We start from the raw sequence: 21,547 nt of genomic DNA on the forward strand, positions 1-21,547 counted from the left end.
AGATCATGTCGTGTGATCACGTCCTGAGCAGAAACCGAGTCAGACTCTTAACCGACCCAGCCACCCAGGTGCCCCGGAAATATTTTTAATTCATTATTTTCAGCTTTCCTTTAAAGTGGAAAGACCTAAATAAATTGTCTTCAAAGATAGTGCTGAAGGAAACACAGTTTAAATTAAAGGATTACGAAATAGATTTCTTGGGGACATGGCACATTTTTAAGTTTTCTAGGGTAGCTCTTAGATGATGGAGCTGGAACTTCATTGGAGTTCTTTCTGTCTGACCCCAAACCTGAGTTTTTAGCCATTCTGTTAAATGCTTCCAGTTAAAATCAGGTTAGAAAAATTATTTGAATTTCTGCTGTGTTTAAGGCGCCCGAATGATTTTCACTTTACTGATCATAAAGTTTCTTGTGAAATGGCAATGAATATTTGTATTTTGGGGGAAGAAAATCTACCAAGGTCTTTTCCAGGAGGTTTTTCTGATACAATACAAATAGGCCTCTGTGTAGAATTACCTTGTTTGGTATTTCTTATTTTGTTGTGTGTTAATTTCCATTATTTTTCATGATACTAATGTATATTTTTAGTACAGGTGTTGATAAGAGTAGAATTAGTAGAAAAGGGTAATGGAGAAGGAAAGGTCAATAAAATGAGGGTTACTAAGTTCATCAGACTGTACTATGAAGCATGGATGTGCAGACCAGTGTGGAAAACAAAATCTTTTAGAGATCTGAGTAAATTGAAGGTATTCAAACTATTAATTCTGAGCTAGAGCCTCTATTTGTGATGCAGAAAATATAATGAGTGTTGTGGAATGGAGCTGTTGTTTCTTGTGAATGCTTGTAAGATATCGTTAAAAACGTTATGTTCTTGCTTCCCACAGATTTTGTTTGAGGCCTGTTGTGCACATATTTAGCTCTGTGAGAGCAGCAGCTATAGTGCTGGAATGAGAGCTTTGTGCATTATTTCCTTTGGTTAAATCCCATAGAATTGGAAACTTTTTTTTTTTACCTTTTCCTTTTTCTTTTTGCCGCCTTTGGACAAAATTTCAAGCGTGTGGCCATTTTCTAGTATCTTCTTCCCTTTAAATAATATGAGCAAAGAGATACGGCATTACATTTATGTTACTGGTTTTTATCTAAAAATAAAAACAAAAAATCCACAGCTGATGATATGCTTCCCTCCCTTTGTGTTGTAGCTTGGTGGAAATAATCCAGATAACAACAGCATTTTAATTTTTTTCTACAGATTACTAAGAAGATCTTGTTATATTCTATGTTAGGTTCGTGTCTAAGTTTTTAATACTAATTTTTCCATTACAATAGCTTATTTTAGAGGGAGAAAATATTTATACTTAAAATTCTGGAGTTTTTCAACAACTGCTATTCTGTTTCTTTAGAGTCGTGTGTACATTTCTGTTATGTGTACATATCTATTCTTTGCATAATGCTTTGGAGATTCCTGCGTATTGTGTGTAATCAGTATGCTTTGTTTCATTTGATTGCTGAATAGTGTTCCATTGTATAGATAACACCACAGTTTATTGATGTACTGAATGAAAATTTGGGTTTCCTTCCAGTCGGGCTGATACAAATAAAGTTGCTGTGAACAGTTATATACAAGTTCTTGTGTGAACATAGGTTTTCATTTCTCATAGGGATATATCTAGGAATAGGGTTACTGGGTCAGATGATAATTGTATGCTTAATATCATGAGAACCTGTGACACTGTTTACCAAAGTGGCTGTGTCACTTTGCGCTTCCACCGGCAGTTGTAGGAGAGGGCCAGTTGCTCCCAGAACCTCCATCCATTCTTTGTGCTTTTGTTTCGTATTGTCTTAAATAATAAAATGTCTTCTAAAGAAATTACGAGAAGTGGGGCACCTGGGTGGCTCAGTCGGTTAAGCATCCGACTTCAGCTCAGGTCATGATCTCACAGTCCATGAGTTCGAGTCCCGCGTGGGGCTCTGTGCTGACAGCTCAGAGCCTGGAGCCTGCTTGGGATTCTGTGTTTCCCTCTCTCTCTGCTCCTCCCCCGCTCATGCTCTCTTTCTCTCTCTCTCTCTCTCTCTCTCTCTCTCTCTCTCTCTCTCTTTCTGTCAAAAATGAATAAAAACATTAAAAAAAATTTTTTTAAAGAAATCAGGAGAGGTGTGCGCGCACACACGTATTCATTTACATTTACCCACATATTTGCCTTGTCCATACCCATAGATTTTATTACAGAAAACAGAAACAGAAGATCTGTAGTTGCCATTTGGTGTCCTTTACCTTCAACTTGAATGCTTTAGCATTTTTTTATAACTTATTATTTTTTTTAAATTTTTAGAGAGACAGAGGGAGAGAATTTTAAGGAGGCTCTGTGCTGACCCCCAACGCGGGGCTCAGTCCCACAACCCTGGGATCATGACCTGAGCCAAAATCAAGAGTCGGGCTCTCAACCAGCTAAGCCACCCAGGCTCCCCGACTTCAGCATTTTTTGCAGTGTAGTTCTGCTGGTGATGAATTCTCTCCATTTCATTGATCCGATATTGTCTTTTCTGACCTGTTTTTTGGAAGTGTAGTTTCACTGGATATAGAATTTTGAGTTGAAGGGATCTTTACAAAGATGTTCCATTTTCTTTTGGTCTCCACTGTTTCTGAAGAGAAGTCAGCAGTTAATGTGTTGTTACCCAGAGTATATGTTGTTTTTCTGAGACTATTTTAAAGATTTTCTCATTTTTGATTTTCAGCAATTTTTCTCTGATATACTAAGTAGTATCCTTTCTTTTATATTTATCCTGCTTAGAATATACTGAACTTTGGAGACTTGTACGTTCATGTTTTTACACATTTGCGTGATTATTTGCCATTATTTTTTTCATCCCATTCTCTCTCACCTTCATTCTGAGACTCCTAATACATATTTTTAACCACTTTTTATTGTCTCACAGTTCACTAAAGCTCTCTTTATGTCTTTTCAGTCTTTATTCCTTATTGTTCTTCAGACAGGATAGTTTCTGTTGTTTTATTTTCTACTTCTGTGATTTTTTTTTTTTTTTTTTTGCCATATCCAAATGCTGCTATTAAACCCATCTGACTTTTCATTTACTTCCTCATTTGGTTCTTTTTTTCTGATAGTTTTTTAGGCTTTTTTTTTCTTCCTTAACTGAGATTTCCACATGTTCATCAATCATAACCATAGTTTTTAAAAGTCCTTGAACATATTTGTAACAACTACTTTAAAATCCTCATTTGCATGGGTTGTCTCAGGATTGATTTCTGTTGGCTGTTTTTCCTCTTAATTAGGAGTCTCAGAAATATTCTAGGATGTGCAATAAATCATATGGCCATCTTGCTTTTGCCTAACAGGCATTTTTGTCCCATATTGAGTCTACAGGGTGCTTATCTTGTTTTTGAGTATTTTTGGTTTTCTCTTTTTATGTTCTTTATCTTGGTGTTGGTTAACCTGTATGTTGAAACATGAAATCAGTGCTTATCTTTGACAGAAGTTTCTGTTTTCTGTGAAGAGAAATGCTTCATAAAGTGGGCATTGTTTTTAATTATTGATAATTTGGTTAATATACTTGAATTGAGTCTCATTTCAGAAATAAAGGAATTTTATTTATGTATTTGCTTCCTTTCTGTTCCAATTGTTTTTAAAAAGTGGTTATTTAAGTTTAATTTAAACATAATAGAAATGAAAACACTTTATGAGAACTAGAAAGAAAGGTAAATGCATTTGTCATAAGAAATTAATTACAAATGCATTTGAGGCCCCATCTTTACTGTAAGAATAGATGTGTTTATAGAAAACTGTTAGGATTAAGTATGCATGTGTATGTGTGTGCATGTATATCCACATCCCTTTCATGTTATTTTTAGTGCATATTTATATTGTGTATATCTGTGCCTGGCTGCATTGATTTCTCAGTAGAGTCATACACATTAAACATAAAATAACTGTCAGTATTAATGTAAGAATGTTCAGTAATTTTCTAAATTATTAATTCATGTTTATTTATATATTTTTGAGAGATGAAAGCATGTAAGGCCCTAGGTTTGCCTGTGAATATAACTTTGTCTACATTCCATGGAAAAGGTTTTAGGGGATTGGAGGGATGACAATTAATATTTCTTAAGAATGATCCCTTATTTTTATTAAATGATTTTTAATATATTGCTTTATTTAATCCTTACAACAGCTTAGATTTTCTACATTTTATGGAAGAAAATATACAAAATAATGTCCTTTCCCAAGGTGATGCAGTATATGAATTCCAAAACTGGAATTTGAACTTAGTGCTGATTCCAAATGGGATGTTTTTCCTAATTTACCTAATTTCTTCTTATAAATTTTGAGTGTTCTTATTTTCATTGTTCTCTGAATATTCTTAGAGTTTTTATTTTCTTTTGGACCGAAAAGTTTTTTGTTAAATAAATAACAAAAGAGTATATTTTTCTTTTTTTTTTTCAATATTCTATTTTTAATTATACAAAAAGTTGAAGGGACTGGGTATGGTTGTTTCTTGGAAGGCAAGAGAGTTATTTAAAATGTTTTATTGTTAATCTGCAGATTTATTGTATTAGCTTACCAAGTGTGTTGTCATAATTTTCTCATGCTTAAAATTTCTTGATGTTTTGTTTGTTTTTAATTCACAATCATTTTTTAGGCCCATTAGTGCTTTAATGTATCTCTAGATTAAAAAGATCTCATACCTTAGGTATTTCTTTTTCATTCTTGATGGGTGGTATGTATAAAATGAACCTTACCAGTTTGAGTTTTCGCCTCTTTTATATCATTTATTTCTGAAGTCTGGGTAAAATAGAAGTGACTAGAATCTCCCCCTGCTGTAAGAGTGTATCTTTAATTAAAAAAGAACAGGAGAAACTTTAATTCACAAACCACTTTCTTTTTCTTTTTTGCTTAATAGATCACAATTTGTGACATTCTTTTAGGTTTTAAAAACAAATGAATTGGTTTATATGGAAAAGAAACCTAATTACATGGAAGGCATACCACTGTCTCCGATGAAGGAAAAGCTAAGTCACAAAGATTGCTTTTAAAAAATGTAAAGTGTTATTATGATCTTCTAATGTTTACAGAGATGGAATGTTAGGCTTTGACTAAGATATTTTTAGATTAATTTCTTTGCTTTTGTAAATTCCTAAATCAAAATTAGTCAAGGAAAACTAAATTAAACTGGAGAGTACTAGATTTGGAGAAGCCAAATTGAACTTTAAAATTTGTCATTATATTTTATCATTATTCTCTGTTTTTCCTTAAAGCTAATATTTAATAAAGAAATTATAAATTTTCTAGTGAATTTATATAGAACTAAGATTGTTTATAAATTTTAAATCTCCAGTTTTAACATAAAAATTCTCTTAAGTAAACTCCATTTAATCTTTTCTAATTAAATTTTCAAGTTTGGAAACCACTTTGTTATAAATAATGGCTGTACACTATTTGTTGGCCATTTGACACCTTTTTATGAAACTTAAAAAAAAAAAACTACAGTGATAAATACTTAGGTGACTGCTTAATTGATTGTACTATAATTTAAATTGTTACTTAATGTTGCCAGCTATTCCTTTTTCATTCTTTGATACTTTAAATTTTATATAGGTCTGATCTTTACTGGGTTTTGTTTTTAACTTTTTTTCTTTGGTAATTCCTTTTAGTTCTGCTTTCTAAAAATATCCAAAAATTGACCATTTGTCACCACCTCCATACAGCTACCATTTATCTCGGCCCTCATTGTATTTCATCTACAGAGACTGGATTTCCTGACTCCACTTCTTCCTTTATGATCTTTTCCCTACACAGCAGAAAGAGCAATCTTCCTAATCTGTACTGTTTGGCCCAGAACCCTCTAATGGCTTCTTATCTCAAAGTAAAAGGATGGCCTTTAGAGTCCCTTGTGACTGGCCTGTGGCTGCTTGCTTCTCTAATCTCATCTCCTAACATTCTTTCTTCACTCTGCTGTAAATACAGGGCTTTCTTACTGTCTTCCTTAACCATTTTAAGCACAATCATACCTCAGAATATTGGCACTTTCTATCTTCTTCCCAGGACTTCTCCTCTTCTAGATATTTGAATGAGTTGCTCCCACACTTCATCCCAGAATTTACTAAAACTTGGGGTGCCTGGGTGGCTCAGTTGGTTAAGCATCCTTCTCTTGATTTGCACTCAGGTCATGATCTCACAGTTGTGAGATCGAGCCCTGCATTGGGCTCCACAATGAGCATGGAGCCTGGTTGGGATTTTCTCTCCCTCTCTCTCTGCCTCTGTCCCTGCTTGTGTTCTCTCTCTCTCTCTCTCTCTCTCTCAAAATAAGTAAACAAACATTAAAAAAAATAACAATTTACTAAAGTTTTATCAGAGGCTGTCCCTGACCTTTCATATCTAAAATTCTCTTTCCTCACTATGCAGAGCAATCTACATGCATAATTGTAGATTTGTATGGTTTTTTTTCCTCATCTTTAACTATTTTTTTACTCAGGCCTAATTGGACAGCAGATATTTTTAGCAAACTGTTTTATTGAATTCTTTCAAAACATTGAAGTCAATTTTATAGAAATAATTTTTTATACTGGTAAAATCATTGCCTTATATAATATTTTATAAATCTCATAATTACAACCACCGATACGGTTGGCATAAGTGCTTTGGGAATAAACATACCTGATGCATGATAAAGCTAAAACTTAACTGGTAGAAGCAAAGTGTGGACTTCTTTCCAGAGTTTTCTGCCAGACTCAACATACAGACCACTATAGACAGCAGTTAAAATATTTTACGGAAGTGGAAAGTCTTTGTTAATCATTCAGGGAGTTGATACGGTAGATCTCAGTTTTTTAAAAGAGCTTGATTTGTAGTTAAAAACAAACTGAAATAAATTGATTGACTATATAATAGAACTCTTTTAGATTATTCTGATTTTATTGTTGGGTTAGTTCATCTTGAAAATACACTGTGGGGCACCTGGGTGGCTCTGTTGGTTAAGTGTTTGACTCTTCTTGGTTTTGACTTACGTCATGAACTCAGGTTCCTGACTTCAGGCCTGGTGTAGGGCTTCTCGCTATCAGGGATTCTCGCTCTCTGCCCCTCCCCCACTCACGTGCACCTGCGTGCATGTGCTCTCTCGCTCAAATAAATAAATATTAAAAGAAAATGCATTGTATAATTATAGTAGAAACTTCCATAAGTTAATTCCAAGAATGGGTATAAATCATTACTAGAGAATTCCTTTTCTTAATATATATTCTAAAAAAATATGTCTAATGAAAATGGAATCTGGAAATGGAGAATAGTAATGGTTATACAATATTGTGGATGTACTTAATGCCACTGAATTGTACATTAAACAGCAAGTTTTACCTTATGTATATTTTACCACAATAAAGGAAAACTAAAGGGGCACCTGGGTGGCTCAGTCAGTTAAGCCTCCGACTTTGGCTCAGGTCATGATCTCACGGTTTGTGGGTTGGAGACCTGCATAGGGCTCTGTGCAACAGCTCAGAGCCTGGAGCTCGCTTCCAATTCTGTGTCTCCATCTCTCTCTGTCCTTTCCTCCCCCCTCCCCGCCGTCTCTCTCTCAAAAATAAATAAACATTAAAAAAATTTTTAAAAAAGAAAACTAAAAAATACATCTACACTTTCATTCATTCATTCATTCATTCACTTATTTAATACATTTCAAATTTTTATTTAGATTCTAGTTAACATATATGGTAAAATTGGTTTCAGGAATTGAATTTAGTGATTCATCACTTACATATAACACGAAGTACTCATCACAAGTGTCCCCCTTAATATCCATCACCCAGGGGTGCCTGGGTGGCTCAGTCGGTTAGGCTTCCGACTTCCGCTCAGGTCATGATCTTGTGGTTTGTGCATTTGAGCCCCGCATCGGGCTCTGTGCTGACAGCTTGGAGCCTGGAGCCTGCTTCAGATTCTGTGTCTCCCTCTCTCTCCGATCCTCTTCTGTTTGCACTTTGTCTCTCAAAAATGAATAAATGTTAAAAAATTAAAAAAAAAAATCCATCACCCATTTAGCCCATCTCCCACTCATCTCCCCTCCAACAACCCTCAGCTTGTTTTCTGTTGTTAAGTTTGTCAGGGTTTGCTTCCTTTTGTTTTAATATAAATAAAACCAGTGACCATATAGCTGTACAGTATAGAAGAAAAGAATTCATGGAAGACTTATATTTATAATACTAATTCTACCATGAATGTGTTGGATAAATTTTGGCAAATCTTGTACATTTTCTTAGTTGTAGTTTTCTTACGTTTAATATGAATATACTTACTCTTCTTAGTTTTATAAAGAACAACTGAGTTTTTTATAGACTGTAAATCAGTTTCTAGATTATAGGTGTAATTTTTCATATTTTCAGAAGAGTTATTGAATTGACTATTGGTACTGATATAAGATTTTTGGCTTGAGGTATTTGCTGTTGATAGATTTTCTGAATGTTGCTTATTTTGATTTGTGTGTGTGTGTGTGTGTGTGTGTGTGTGAGAGAGAGAGAGAGAGAGAAAGAATACAGCTTTTATTCCAGGTTCTAATTGAGAATAGAAACAGTTCGCTTATGTCTGCAGAGTGTTATTGGGCATTATTAAATTGTTGGGGTTTTTGTTATTGGTGTCTTTACCAAGTTCGCTTCATAATATCTGAAGAGAAAGCCGCCTAAGCCAAGATAGATACTGGCTTTTCCTTAAGCTTTTCCTTTAAAGTCACTGAGTTAAAAACATTTACCTTAAAAAAAACAAACAAAAAAGTCTATGCATTGGGACAGAGAACGGTAGATTTGGTAAGGTACAATGATAAAGTCATAAATCAAATTTAAGTAATAGAAAATGATTTATTTTGGACATTGATTAAATTATATTTCCGGTTGTTCACCTTCAGTGAACTAAAAGATTTCCTTTCCCTTTAAGAAGACAATGCATTGGAAGAACTCAGTAGTAGTAGTTAATTTAGGAGAGATTTTGCAAAAATATAGAATGTAGGAAAATGATCAATAGAAAGCTCACTTTAGAAAGAAGCACTTTTAATTAGATAAGTAGAAAGTCAGAATTTAAAGAGGAATCAATGTGCATTAGGTGAAATAAGTATCAAGTGTTCTATTTTGGGCATGACAAAGAACTCTATGACTCAGGATACAATGTATACTACTAAAAATATATTAATCTTTAGACCTCATTATCCTAAACATCTTACACCACTTAATAAATATGTATTTACTGTGATTAATAGAGCAGGTGTGCCCTGTGTTCAGTTTCAAGTGATTATTTGTTCCCTTAGTTATAATATTTCTGCTGTTTGTCCCAGAATTACCCTAGATAGATGTGTGGCCCATTGATGTATTATAAAATTTTAAATTTGAATGCCATAGGCAATATACGCAGTCTTTTGTTTGCCATGGTTTCTGCCATTTTTACATGCCCTACCACACTTACTTCACTTAAGCAAAACATCTGGCTTCTGGAGGCATATGTAACTCTTACCAAACCTTTTCAGAACAGGCAAAAGGCAGGCGTCCTGTCTACCTCATGCCTGCAAAATGCTTACTTTTCCCTATCATGCCTAGTGCTTGGGGATTCCCACAAGGTTGGATGAGCTAGTCTGAAACCAAGTGATCTTTAAATTATCTGAATGCATGGTGTCATCTTCTACTTTTAGTTATACCTTTCTAATTTCTCAAGTGCTACCATGTCATTTTATATTGTTTCCCGTAAGGCACAGTCTGGTGGTGAGTAAAGACTTCTTTCATTTAGTTATTTCCCATATTTTTTGAATTGGTATTTATTGGAACGGATACATTTCTTGGAGACCTGTTTTGGGGAGGAGTCTGTTATTAATATGGTACTGTTTCCAGTTATATTTAAATGAATATACTAAATATGCTCAGAATGTGATGGTTAAGTTTGTTTGTTTTTAAAATATAGAATGCTTCACGAATTTGTGTCACATCCTTGTGCAGGGCCCATGTTAATCTTTTCTTATCATTCCAATTTTTAAGCTGTTTTCAGTAGAGCTAAAAATAAATTCTGAAAATCATTATAGAAAATGAATGTAAAAACTGAACCATCTAGATATCACTTTGTTTAAAATTGCCCTGTTTGCATTCTCTTTCATATTTACTTTATTTTTCATCAGACTTTTCACCACTTACCTTTGTATATCCTTTATTTGTTGTCTGTTTCTTCCTATTGTATAAACTGAGAGAAGGGGCTTATTTCTGTTTACTGTTATATTTCACTGCTTAGAACAATGCCTGACACATAATGGGAAACTTAATGGAGCATCTGGGGGCTCAGTTGGTTAAGGGTCTGCCTCTTTATTTTGGCTCAGGTTATGATCTCACTTTTGTGAGACTGAGCCCCACGTTGGGCTCCACTCTAAGTGTGGAACCTACTTAAGATTCTCTCCTCCCTCTGCCCTTCTCCCCTGCTCGTGCTCTCTCAAAAAAAACAAAACAAAACTCAGTATTTGGGGTGTGTGTGTGTGTGTGTGTGTGTGTGTGTGTGTGAGTGAAACCCTTCTCATGTGACTTTAGTATGTTTTCTTCTGGGGACTGCTCTCTCTATCTTCCGTATTCCTTTAGCTTAATATTTCTAAAACACAGATCCTGATGTAACTTACCTTACTCTAAACTCTCCATTGCTCACAGAATGACGTCGGTCCTTAAGTTTATCTCACTTAATCTCACTTCATTGCTATTTGTTGTCTGTTTCCTTTAATTGGAATCTCTGAGCTCCTTGAGGAAAATAACTTTGTTGTCTTCATCTGCTTATACCCTGTACCTAACATAGCATCTGGAGGTGCTTAAGAAATGTTTGTAGAATGAAGGAGTAGTGTTTTACATATGAAAGAAACCCTCAAGTCCAGAGGCGGTTTGATACATGATGATTATGCTGCTAGCTAGCAACAAAGGTGGACTCCCTCAGTCCAGTGCTCTACCACTAATAGGAATGAATTTCAGTTTTTAACAAAGTATTTTGTTTCTTCACTTGCAGATATTGATGATGTTAAGAAGTACAAACCAGGTTACTTGGAAGCTACGCTGAATTGGCTCAGATTTTATAAGGTGCCAGAAGGAAAACCAGAAAACCAGTTTGCTTTTAATGGAGAATTCAAAAACAAGGTGAAGAGGATAATCTTTATTTTAAGATATGCCTTGTGATACTTGTACAATACTTCTTTCACCTTTGGGGGTTTCTTGTGTGAATATTTGTATATAACATGTTAATGCTTTATACTGACTCGAATACTTAAGGACATTATTTTGTCAAATTTATTTTATTTAAAAATTTAAAAAAATTTTTTTTTCAACATTTATTTATTTTTGGGACAGAGAGAGACAGAGCATGAACGGGGGAGGGGCAGAGAGAGAGGGAGACACAGAATCGGAAACAGGCTCCAGGCTCCGAGCCATCAGCCCAGAGCCTGACGCGGGGCTCGAACTCACGGACCGCGAGATCGTGACCTGGCTGAAGTCGGACGCTTAACCGACTGCGCCACCCAGGCGCCCCTGTCAAATTTATTTTAAAGGATTTTTTTCAGGAGGTCTCTAAGTGAAGCAGTAAGTCTTGATAAATATCTGGATTCATCTCTTTATCTGTTGATATCTCCTTCATCTCAGAAAATGAAGGGTTTCCATGATCAGTCTCAGTCTGCATATTACGTATGACAAACCACCTTCCATTTACTATTGTGGAGAGGAGAAAGTTAACTTACCATGAATGTAAATCCCAAGAGGCTTCTCTTCTAAGTGTTCATTCTACCATGACTGACTTAAGCTGTTTAACAGTTAAGAAAGCACTTAAATTATCCTACTGTAATAGAATTTTTCTGTTGGAATACCACAAAGTTACCATGAAGTGTCTCTCATGTGATACAAATGGAGAAAATAGGCTAAGGATGTTAAGTCTAAGGCATGGAATAGATATTTTTTAAAGTTTTTACCACTACTGGGGCACCTGGGTGGCTCAGTCGGTTGAGCGTCCGACTTCAGCTCCGGTAATGATCTCACACTCCGTGAGTTTGAGCCCCATGTCGGGCTTTGTGCTGACAGCTCAGAGCCTGGAGCCTGCTTCAGATTCTGTGACTCCCCCTCTCTCTGCCCCTCCGCTGCTCATGCTCTGTCTCTCTCTGTCTCAAAAATAAATAAAGAACATTAAAAAAAATTTTAAAAAAATAAAGTTTTTACCCCCATATAAATTACACACAGTACACACCAACAGTTAAGTGGATACTAATAAGTAAAACATGTTTTGTAAGTAAGGTAAGCCATGTTAATGGAAACTTACAGATTATAATAAATACCTTGTTATATAAGAATTTATTGCTTAACCTAGTATTTTTTAAAAGGCACATCGAGGGGCGCCTGGGTGGCGCAGTCGGTTAAGCGTCTGACTTCAGCCAGGTCACGATCTCGCAGTCCGTGAGTTCGAGCCCCGCGTCAGGCTCTGGGCTGATGGCTCGGAGCCTGGAGCCTGTTTCCGATTCTGTGTCTCCCTCTCTCTCTGCCCCTCCCCCGTTCATGCTCTGTCTCTCTCTGTCCCAAAAATAAATAAAAAACGTTGAAAAAAAAAAATTTAAAAGGCACATCGAAAGAACCCTTAACATCTTGAGGGCTTTGTCTAAGACTTATTAAATGTAGATATAAAACTATTATTTTCAATTAAATACTCTTAAAAATAAATATTTAAGATTTATAAGATAAATTAATTTTTGTCTTTTTCCTCTAAAAATGTTATAATATGTTATAATTTATGTTTGAACTTTTTATGGCTCCTATTGCCTCAGAGTATGGTTTGGGTGGGGTTTTTTTTGTTTTTGTTTTTTTGCTTGATTTTGATAAATGTTAATTCTTTTCTGAATGAAGACTAGATTATTTATAAACCTGGTTTCAGAAAATAATCATTTTTAGGCATTGCTTTTTACCACTTCTGTTTAAAATGTAGTGCCTAACTCAGGAAAATTAAGTTGTATCTCCTTAACATGTTTGAAAAGGTGACTCCTGTGCTATCTAGATTTTTCCTGCTGACTCCTTTAAGCAAGTGCTGGAAAAGTGATTCTAAATAATCATAATTACCCGAATGATTTGGTTAAAAATCTTTCCTTGTGTTATCCTGACAACAAATTGGCTTTTTTGTACCATATGTTAAGGGGGACTCCCCATATCACCTCATTTAGCCATTCTCCTTCATGTCACATGACAATAGACCCGAGAAAACTTTTTTTTTTCTTTTTCAGAAGATTTCTCATTATTATTACATCTTGGTTCCAAAGATTCTTTAATTTCTTCATTTCTTACTGTAATATGTTTAGTTGTAATTGAAGGAGAAAAGAGCTAGTAAAATTAGTTAATATCTAAGGACTCTCCTTAAGAAAAAATAGCAAGGAGAAAAAAATCAAAAGAATTTGCTGCTTTGGAATAAAGGAACAAGTGTTCCTTTAGATGGTCTTGCTAGATAGGTATCTAGCAAGAGGTGTGTGTGTTTCACTGGTTTTGCATTTTCGGACACCATATAAGTTTATACTAAGAAAAAAATAATTGAAAATGTTAAGGAGGTTTACCACCTGTAGACAGTGGATGTTCTTTAGAACATGTTTATGCAGTTAGACTATAGTTTTGATGATGATGAAGTTAATAGGTGTATGGTTACCTTATAAGCAAGGGACTAGACTAAGCACTTTGCATACAACTTATTTATCCTTTCAACAGCTAGGCCTTTTGGATTAGGTGTGGCATCTTGACTTTGTAGGCCATATGGTCTTTGTCACAAGTTCTTAACCTCTGCCATTGTGGTGCTAAGGCAGTCTTAAACCACGCACAGATGAATGATTATGTTCAATAAAACTTCATTTACAGGGGCGCCTGGGTGGCTCAGTCGGTTAAGTTTCCGACTTCAGCTCAGGTCATGATCTTGCTGTTCATGAGTTCAAGTCCCATGTCAGGCTCTGTGTAGACAGCTCAGAACCTGGAGCCTGCTTTGGATTCTGTGTCTTCCTCTCTTTCTGCCCCTCCCTGCACTCGCTCACTCGTGCATGCTCTCTCTCTCTCTCTCTTTCTCCCTCCCTCCTTCCCTCCCTCCTTCTCTGTCTCAGAAGTAAAGTAAACATTAAAAACAAAATACAAAAAAATCCTTCATTTATAAAATGGTGTTTTGGTGAGCTAAATTTGGCCCATAGGCCCTAGTTTGCCAACCCTAAATTACAATATCTCTATTATCTTCCATTTATAAATGAAGTTAAGACTTAGTGAGATTAAGTAACTTGCTCAAAAGTCACACAGCTGGTGAATAAGGATGCCAGTATTTATATTCAGGTTTGCTTGACTCCAGAGCTCATGTTCTTAGAAATTAGCTGTCATAGTGATAATAGTTCCATGTTAGTATGGTGATGTGATCTTTATATCTGTTTTTGGTTTGTAATTAGGCCTTTGCTCTTGAAGTTATTAAATCTACTCATGAATGTTGGAAAGCATTGCTTATGAAGAAGTGTGATGGAGGGGCTATAAATTGGTAAGGATTTGTCTCTTCTATGTAATGTTATTTTATTATTAATTGGTACTAAACAGCCATATAATACTATTCAATTTGATTTTTTTAAAAAGAGAATTATAATTTTTTTTTCATTTAAAGAATACTCATGAAACACCAATATGGAAAGCATTACCAAGTGCTGGGTGGACAGCATGAAACTGGGAATTGACATGGTCCCTTTTCCCAAAAGATTCATAGTTTAGTGGGGGATATTGTTGAGTAAACAGGCATTTAATTATAATACATTGTGATATGTGCAAAGAGGGAATAAATAGCGATTTTTCAATGTGCAGACATGGTTGTTTATGTGTAAACTCCACATCATTTCTTGATGAAATAGTACAAAGCCTTTTTATCCATCATGATCTGGGTCACTAGCTGATTGATTACAGGGAATCAAACAACAGTAACAGATGTAACTCAAACATTTTATTTTAAAACATTTAAATGTGTACTCATTCATCTTTGGATATAGGGCTAAGACCTTTTCTATATAAGTTCCATGTAGATTATATATATAATCTAGTGTAATATAGAATAGAAAACCAAGATAAGATCCTCTAATTCTTAAACTCCTTACAGTTAAAAACCTTCATAGGTTTTTAAGGTTCTTTTTTCTAACCTTTTTACAGTTTTCTTACCCACATCTACTTTGACACCAAGTTATTATAGTGAGTCACCTTTATTGAGGTTTTTTAGCCTTACTAGTTTTTAGGGCCTGCATAGTATTCATAGAGTCAGTTCTCTTTCCACATCCTCTTTTTCAATAAGCATAATTACTGCTTAAATTATGAAATAGTAATAAAGACAGCTCTTATAAACAGGTTTAGAAACAAAAACAACTGACTTTTGGCAAGCCTAACTACAGAAAGCAAACACACGTGTCATTCTGTAGAGTATCCAACTCCACTGTCCCCTTCTCCGAATCAGGAGAAATTGGGAAGCCATTCACTCAACAAACACTGATTTGAAGATCTGCGACCAGGGAGTGTGCTGGTTCCAGGACTATTACTGTGACTACAATAAATAGAGTCTCTGCCCTTTTGGAGCATGAAGTCTGGGAATCAAGAGAGACATTAAAGAAATCATTAGAATACAGTAATCACATGGAGTAAAGAATTAGTCTCAAGATATATTTTATCTATGTCATCAAGAGACTCATCTTGCCTATGACACAAATGCTTAGGCATTAACCTTCAGGTTGTGTTTCTTTGTAAGCTCGAGTAACATTGTCAACTCCTTGATTTTCTCCTTTCTTCTTAACCACTTAGGCAGATCACTCCTGTTTTTTAGCAGAGTCTTAAAATCAAGTGATTATTTCTAATTTAAGTAGTACAATTGATTAACAAAACTGGGTATAAGTGAATGTCTTCTAGTCCTGACTATCCTAGTAATTACTAGGATTACTAGGATTAGTAGGATTACTAGTAGAATTACATAGTATTCTTTATGATATTCTAAGTCATTCATTCATGTGGTGAGCTCCTGTAAAAAGGGTCTCTCACTGTCCGAAGAAGTATTTGCTCACTGTTTGCTTTCATCTTCTTCCTCATGGTACTTTTGGAAAAGTTTTTGCAGTCCTTTAAGGGCCTGTGTGTTTTCCAGGTTCCTCAGCTACACAGGTAGATATTACCTCTGCTTAGTTTTTCTGTAGCTTGATGTCATTCCTTCTGTGCTGAGACTAATTACCTTTTCTCTGAGGGTAATTTTATTTCTACTCTCTCGAGTCATTTTGCTGTAGCCTCCTAGGTGATGATAAGGATTACGTTAACAACAGGAGTCGACATTTATTGAACTTTGTACTATTTTGCAAGTTCAAAGTGTTTAGTATGTGTTACCTAATACAACGATCCTGTAAGATGTGTATCATTGTTTCCATTTTATACATGACGAGATTGAAACCACATAGAGATTAAGTGATCTAAGGTCACGCCGAGTGGGAGAGCCACCATTTAAGCCAGATACCAGACTTAATGTTCTTGCCAGCTATATTCTACTTCTGTCTTTTCAGAGAATACAACAAAATAAATCTTTTTTTAGCTTAAAAATTTTCAGGGTATACATTTCTGGGTATAAATTTTATTCATGTAGGTAATTTAAAGTTAAAATCTTTAAATTTTAATTTATTTTGGCCATTTTTTTCTTATTTTTACCACCACTTGATTGTAAAAATGTATTCATAGTAGCTTTTATGTCCTGTCTTAATGAGTTGCTTCTTCTTCTTAATTCCTTAAAATGTACACTGTTACTGATTAGCAAGCTCCCCCTGTCTCTTACAGTATATTTTCCCTACTCAGTTGAGTGTAGGCCCACATTTTGTTACCCCAGCATTTCTGTCACTATATAGTGCGTAATAATTACCTAGGAAAACTTGGAAAATTCAGATGCATTCGTCTCCTTTAAGCCTAGTGAATTAGGGTCTCTGAGGAGTAGTGTCTAAGAATCTGAATGTTTTAAAGCTTCCTACCTAGGTGCTTCTGATAAGCCTCTCTGCTTAAAAACCATAAAGTCTCAACTTCTCATAGAAGAGCAAACAAGGCCTAGTCTAGGATTTGGTCCCTGCTCTCTGTCTGGCCTCATTTTCTATCACTTCTTGCCTCTTATTTTCATGTTCCAACAACTTAGCACCACTTGTCACTCCACAGACACCATGCTCTGGTTGACCTCTAGGCCTTTCCTCATGCTGTTACCTTTGCCATGATTATCTTCTCGTTTCTTGAACTAGCTAACTTCCTCATCTTTTTAAGATTTAGTTTTGACTTCACTTTCTCTAGGAAGCTTTCCCTTGTAGCCAAGCTGCCATTATACTGTGCATTCCTTGCTTCCCTGTGTCCTTTTGTTATTACGCTTACCAGTTCTTAACTGCGTGGTTTATGAATTTGTCTCCTCCTCTAGCACGTAGCTTCCTCAAAAGCACATGAAGAAGGATACCTTATTCATCTTTCTCTTCCTAATGCCTGATATGTGCTAGCCACTCAGTGAATACCTCTTGGAGCAAATTGTTGACTAATATTTTAAAACCAACAGATGTTTGTTGTTTTTCAAATCTAGTGCTACTCTTCTGCTTCCAAGATCCCTGCATTTATTAAATTCTATAATTGATACTCTGAGTAATCCTCTTCTTCACAAGAGGTTTGGTTGTTATTTTTGTTTTTTTTTTTCCCCATTGCTTAATATTTACTCTGAAAGCTACACATTCTTTTAACACAGAGAAGTTCATTATTTCTGTTCTTCCCTAAAGTCACTTTCCACTGTGTTGCAGGAGAAATAAAGTTTTTTGCCATTTGAGTTTTACTCTTTAGCCCCTCTTGCTCTTTCTTCAGCCGTGGCTTATTTGCCTTATTTTTTTTTTTTAATTTTTTTTTCAACGTTTATTTTTTTTATTTTTGGGACAGAGAGAGACAGAGCATGAACGGGGGAGGGGCAGAGAGAGAGGGAGACACAGAATCGGAAACAGGCTCCAGGCTCTGAGCCATCAGCCCAGAGCCTGACGCGGGGCTCGAACCCACGGACCGTGAGATCGTGACCTGGCTGAAGTCCGATGCTTAACCGACTGCGCCACCCAGGCGCCCCTACCTTATTTTTAAGAAATCAGAAATGTACTGTTCATTTTGCCAGTTTATTTTATTTCATTAACCATTATCTATTCTGACCCATCTAAATTTTTTCAAATTTTGACTGATTCTCAGATGCTCTTCTAGAGCATCTGGGTTTCTTTAATTTAGTTTTTAATTTAATAATTAATTCAGTTTTACTTACTTGATTCAGTTGTCATTTATTTACTCAGTTGTTTTATATTGCAACTCCTTTCTTGTTTAATAAATCTTTGTGGTACTGTCAGAATTATATTTGAAAAATACAAATGTGATTGTCATTTTTTGCTTAAAAACTTCTCGTGGCTCCCTTTGATCATAGAATCCAATCCTACTCTTCTATGTGTTAATATGTCTAGACCTACTTTTCCAGCCTCATGTTCTGTTTCCTCCTGTCTCCTGTTTTTCCTCCGTGAATGCCTGCTCATTCTTCAAGGAGCAGTTTAGATGCTACCTCTACAAAGAGTTGTTATTTGTTTTGGGCAAGATTACCTGTACCCTCACATCACTGCTGTACACACCTCTGTGTAGAACCTGGAGTGTGTTATTATCTTTTTATGCTGTAAATTGAGTTTGTATCATTGCACTTAGTGTCAGGACTTGCCACTGGTGGTTTAAACATGCTTACTGAATGAATATATATATATACATATATATATATACATATATATATATATGTATATATATGTATATATATATGTGTGTGTGTGTATATATATATATACACACACATATATATATAATTTATATAAATATATGTTATATATGAGTATATAAAAATAATATATAAATCTATATTATATATATATATAATATTTATATAGATTTGTTCTTCCAAATTGTTTAGGTCTTAAAATTGTTTCATCTTACTTTTCTAGAGGAAGGTGTACCTGATCTATATATGGGTAGCTATATACATAGCTTTGTATATAGATTTACTTCAATGTCAGTTTTCTTCTATAGACTCTGGAGGTTGTGGTTCAAAATCATTGTTATTCTTATCTCTTTAAATTAAATTTTCTCTTTTTTTTCTTGACTACTTTGCTTGAAAATGAAAGGCCTTGACAGGTCTGTATCCTGGACACTGTCTTTGGGGATTCTCATGAGTGTGTGCCTTTGTCTGCCTTGAAGAAAATCATTTTCTCTTTACTAAAAAGTTCCATATCTCTGGCCTTGTAAATTTCATCTTTATATGTCTGCTTATTATGTGCAGGTAATTTTCTGTTTCTGTATCTTTTTATGTAATCAGTTATTTTGCGCGATATGTATCAGTACACCTTTTTATTATTTTTAAATGCAGTTTGATTTGTCATCCACAGCATTTTTGGTATTGCTGATCTTTTCTTCTGATGTCATGTCTGCTTGTTTTGGTCAGCAAGATTGCGTATAGGCTATACAATTTGTGTAAATTTACAACAAAATACTTAGTATCTTACTGTAAAAAGGAAAGCAGCACATTCTTCTCAGTCATTATTTTAAATCTCATTTATAATAGATACCTCTAGCTTAGTCATCCTTCAAGTGATTACACTGCTTCTCTTGCAGGCCACATTCATAGTTTTAAGACTAAAAAGAACCCTTAATGTTCTAACCTCCACGGGAGCTCTTTGGTTCAATACTGTATCCCCAGCATCTAGAAATGTCCCTAACACATAGTATAAAAAAAATTCTTTGAATCAATCAATAAATATGAATCAGTGTTAACTCTTTTCATATAGGGGCCAATTTAGAGGAAATAAAAATAAAAATGTTTCTTGACAACATGCCTTCAAACATTCAAAGTATTTTAAATCCTGGGGGAAATCTATTACAACCCAGATTATATACTTTTTTAACTAAGAGAATGTCGGTGAGGCAGTTGGGACTATTTTTAGCTAACCAAATGCTACTATAAGAGCCTGTTGGAGAAATAGTAACGAGAGGCTTTATCGTCTCTCATCTTTATGTTGTCTTGTACGAATCTCTCAAGTCTGTTTGTATACCTTCCATTTCATTATTGAGCAGTCATACTAATCATTTGCCCAAGGCGAAAATGGCAGAGCCTCTTGGCTTTCCTCAGCTCCGTTGGTTACTTGTCAAGATACTGTATGAGAGATATTTAGAAAGTTATTCAAAATTTTAAAAACTTACAGAGTTGGCTTTAATATTGTCTGTTTTTGCCGTTTCTGTTGATGATTTGCTTTGTTGAGTGGAGGGTTACTTTATTTATTATTGCATTTTTCTAGATTCAGTTTTATTTAAATCCAAGTCAGTTAACATATAGTGTAATCATGATTTCAGCAGTAGAATTTAGTGACTCATCACTTACAACACTCAGTGCTCATCCCAGCAAGTGCTCTCCTTAATGCCCATGACCCATCTAGCCCTTCCCTCCACTCAATACCCCTCCAGCAGCCTTCAGTTTGTTCTCTTTATTTAAGAGTTGGAGGGTTTCTTTAGAAGTGGGTTATCAAATTTAACATAAAATACCAGACACCCAGTTAAATCTAAATTTCAGAGCAATACATCTTTGTAATATAAATGTCTCATGCAATATTTGAGACATACTAAAAAATAGTTTGATGTTATCTGAAATTCAAATTTAATTGGGGATTCTGTATTTTATTTGGCAGCCCTATTTAGAGAAGTCTCCCCTGTTCTGTTACCATCATTTTGCAGAATTTCCAAAGGTGTGTTTTACTTTGGCTTAGTTCTAACGTTAAAAACATCGTATATAGCATATTTAGAATACACCATGCTTCCTTCAGAGGACTAGCACTTAAGACTTCACAGTGTCTAATTTTTTGCCTTGTTCTTTTAAATTTAGTTTTGACATTTTTTAGGGAAATATCTGACTTATAACACCTTCCCTTTTTCATTTTTTAGCTTACTTAAATATGGGCTGTGGAGAACAGAATAAAAAATAGCCTTAAAGATAATGCAAACTTGCATCAAATTTTATTCATGCCAAGAATGAAAATAAATCCCACATTTTGAGTCTGGATAGAAAAGAGAATAACCACTTACCTGTAATTGCTATATACCCAATGTCTGATTACAGACATTATATAAATAAATAACTAGGCAGATCTTTTTATCATATATATCCCAATGTATTTTTCACAAAGCCATTATAAAAATGTATCCGATAATATATATCTCTTAGGTCCACTTGGGGGACAAGTGTGTGTATGTGTTTCCTCTTCTTTAGGGATCTGCTAATTACTTTTTCCTTTGGCTTTAACTCCCTTCTCTACTGCTTCTTTCTATATCCATTTTAATCTGATTTCTTTGATAAAATTTTAAACAATCAGTCTTAATATGTTTGAGAGGAATGATGCCTTTGCTTTCATCTAGGAAGTAGGAAATACACAATGGGCAGCATGCTTGTGGAGATAGCATGCATTCCCTGTTGTGTGGGACGGCTTTGATT

At 35.0% G+C, this 21,547-nt stretch overlaps 1 protein-coding gene and 1 non-coding gene across 4 annotated transcripts in view; one reads left to right on the forward strand and one right to left on the reverse strand.

Moving 5' to 3' along the window:
• The window catches only part of PPA2 (inorganic pyrophosphatase 2), a 91,453-nt gene that overhangs the window by 51,605 nt on the left and 18,301 nt on the right, over nt 1-21,547 (forward strand). For all 3 annotated transcript variants that reach the window (XM_006930935.5, XM_006930936.5, XM_023252885.2), the window contains 2 exons: nt 11,009-11,136; nt 14,436-14,521. In XM_006930935.5, the coding sequence (XP_006930997.1) occupies nt 11,009-11,136; nt 14,436-14,521 (214 nt within the window). The remainder of the gene's footprint in view (nt 1-11,008; nt 11,137-14,435; nt 14,522-21,547) is intronic.
• Nucleotides 9,928-10,033, reverse strand: LOC111560305. Its single transcript, XR_002742062.1, has one exon. It is a non-coding gene; the product is annotated as a U6 spliceosomal RNA (small nuclear RNA).

The sequence above is a fragment of the Felis catus genome, chromosome B1 (genome assembly GCF_018350175.1).
Source record: "Felis catus isolate Fca126 chromosome B1, F.catus_Fca126_mat1.0, whole genome shotgun sequence".
Classification (NCBI taxonomy): Eukaryota; Metazoa; Chordata; class Mammalia; order Carnivora; family Felidae; genus Felis; species Felis catus.